Genomic DNA, 568 nt, shown 5'->3' with positions numbered 1-568 from the left:
GGGGGCTGTGCAGCAGCTGGACCGGGTAATCCACTGCGGGGAGGAGAGGGAGAGGAGTTGGGGGCCAAGGCCACCCCGAAGGGCTGGGGCAGTGCCGGGGGACCCCGCTCACCTGGTTTGCAGGGGATGGGCTGGATGGGCAGCGCTAGCTGGGAGTCGGGAGTGACGGGGAGAGGCTGGTGGCTGGGGGTGAAGGCGGGAATCATGACGTAGGGCATGTTGACCTGCTGGAGGGGAGAGGGGGGGAGAAGCAGAGAGCCCCGATAACCACTGCGGGACGCTGCAGGCAGGTGCCATCCCCTTGCCTGGCCCCAGGAGGGGACACAAGCCCCGCACACGAAGGGGCTGCAATCACCCAGCAGGGGAAGGGGGACATGGGGAGGTGTCCCCCGCCTTTACCTGGATCTGTTGCTGCAGCAGGTTGATTTTGTGCTGCTGCTGGATGAGCTGCTGCTGCTGCTTGGCGATCTGGCAGAGGGGAGACAGTGGGCATCAGCGGCAGCAACGTGGCCCCGGTGGGGCTACAGCCCGGCACGAGCTGCCCCACACCGGCAAAATGGAGACAAGG

The 568-nt window shown here is 66.5% G+C and overlaps 1 protein-coding gene across 1 annotated transcript in view; it reads right to left on the bottom strand.

The window, feature by feature from the left end:
* SOX13 (SRY-box transcription factor 13) overlaps window positions 1-568 on the bottom strand; it is a 9,027-nt gene that overhangs the window by 6,180 nt on the left and 2,279 nt on the right. Inside the window, 4 exon segments of the mRNA XM_035893745.1 lie at window position 1; window positions 3-33; window positions 113-227; window positions 400-468. The exon segment at window position 1 is cut by the window's left edge and continues 205 nt beyond it. Coding sequence (XP_035749638.1) covers window position 1; window positions 3-33; window positions 113-227; window positions 400-468 — 216 coding nt within the window.

Source organism: Egretta garzetta, unplaced genomic scaffold, assembly GCF_000687185.1.
Source record: "Egretta garzetta isolate BGI_Z169 unplaced genomic scaffold, ASM68718v1 scaffold105, whole genome shotgun sequence".
Lineage (NCBI taxonomy): Eukaryota > Metazoa > Chordata > Aves > Pelecaniformes > Ardeidae > Egretta > Egretta garzetta.
This window is presented reverse-complemented; position numbering and strand designations above follow the sequence as displayed.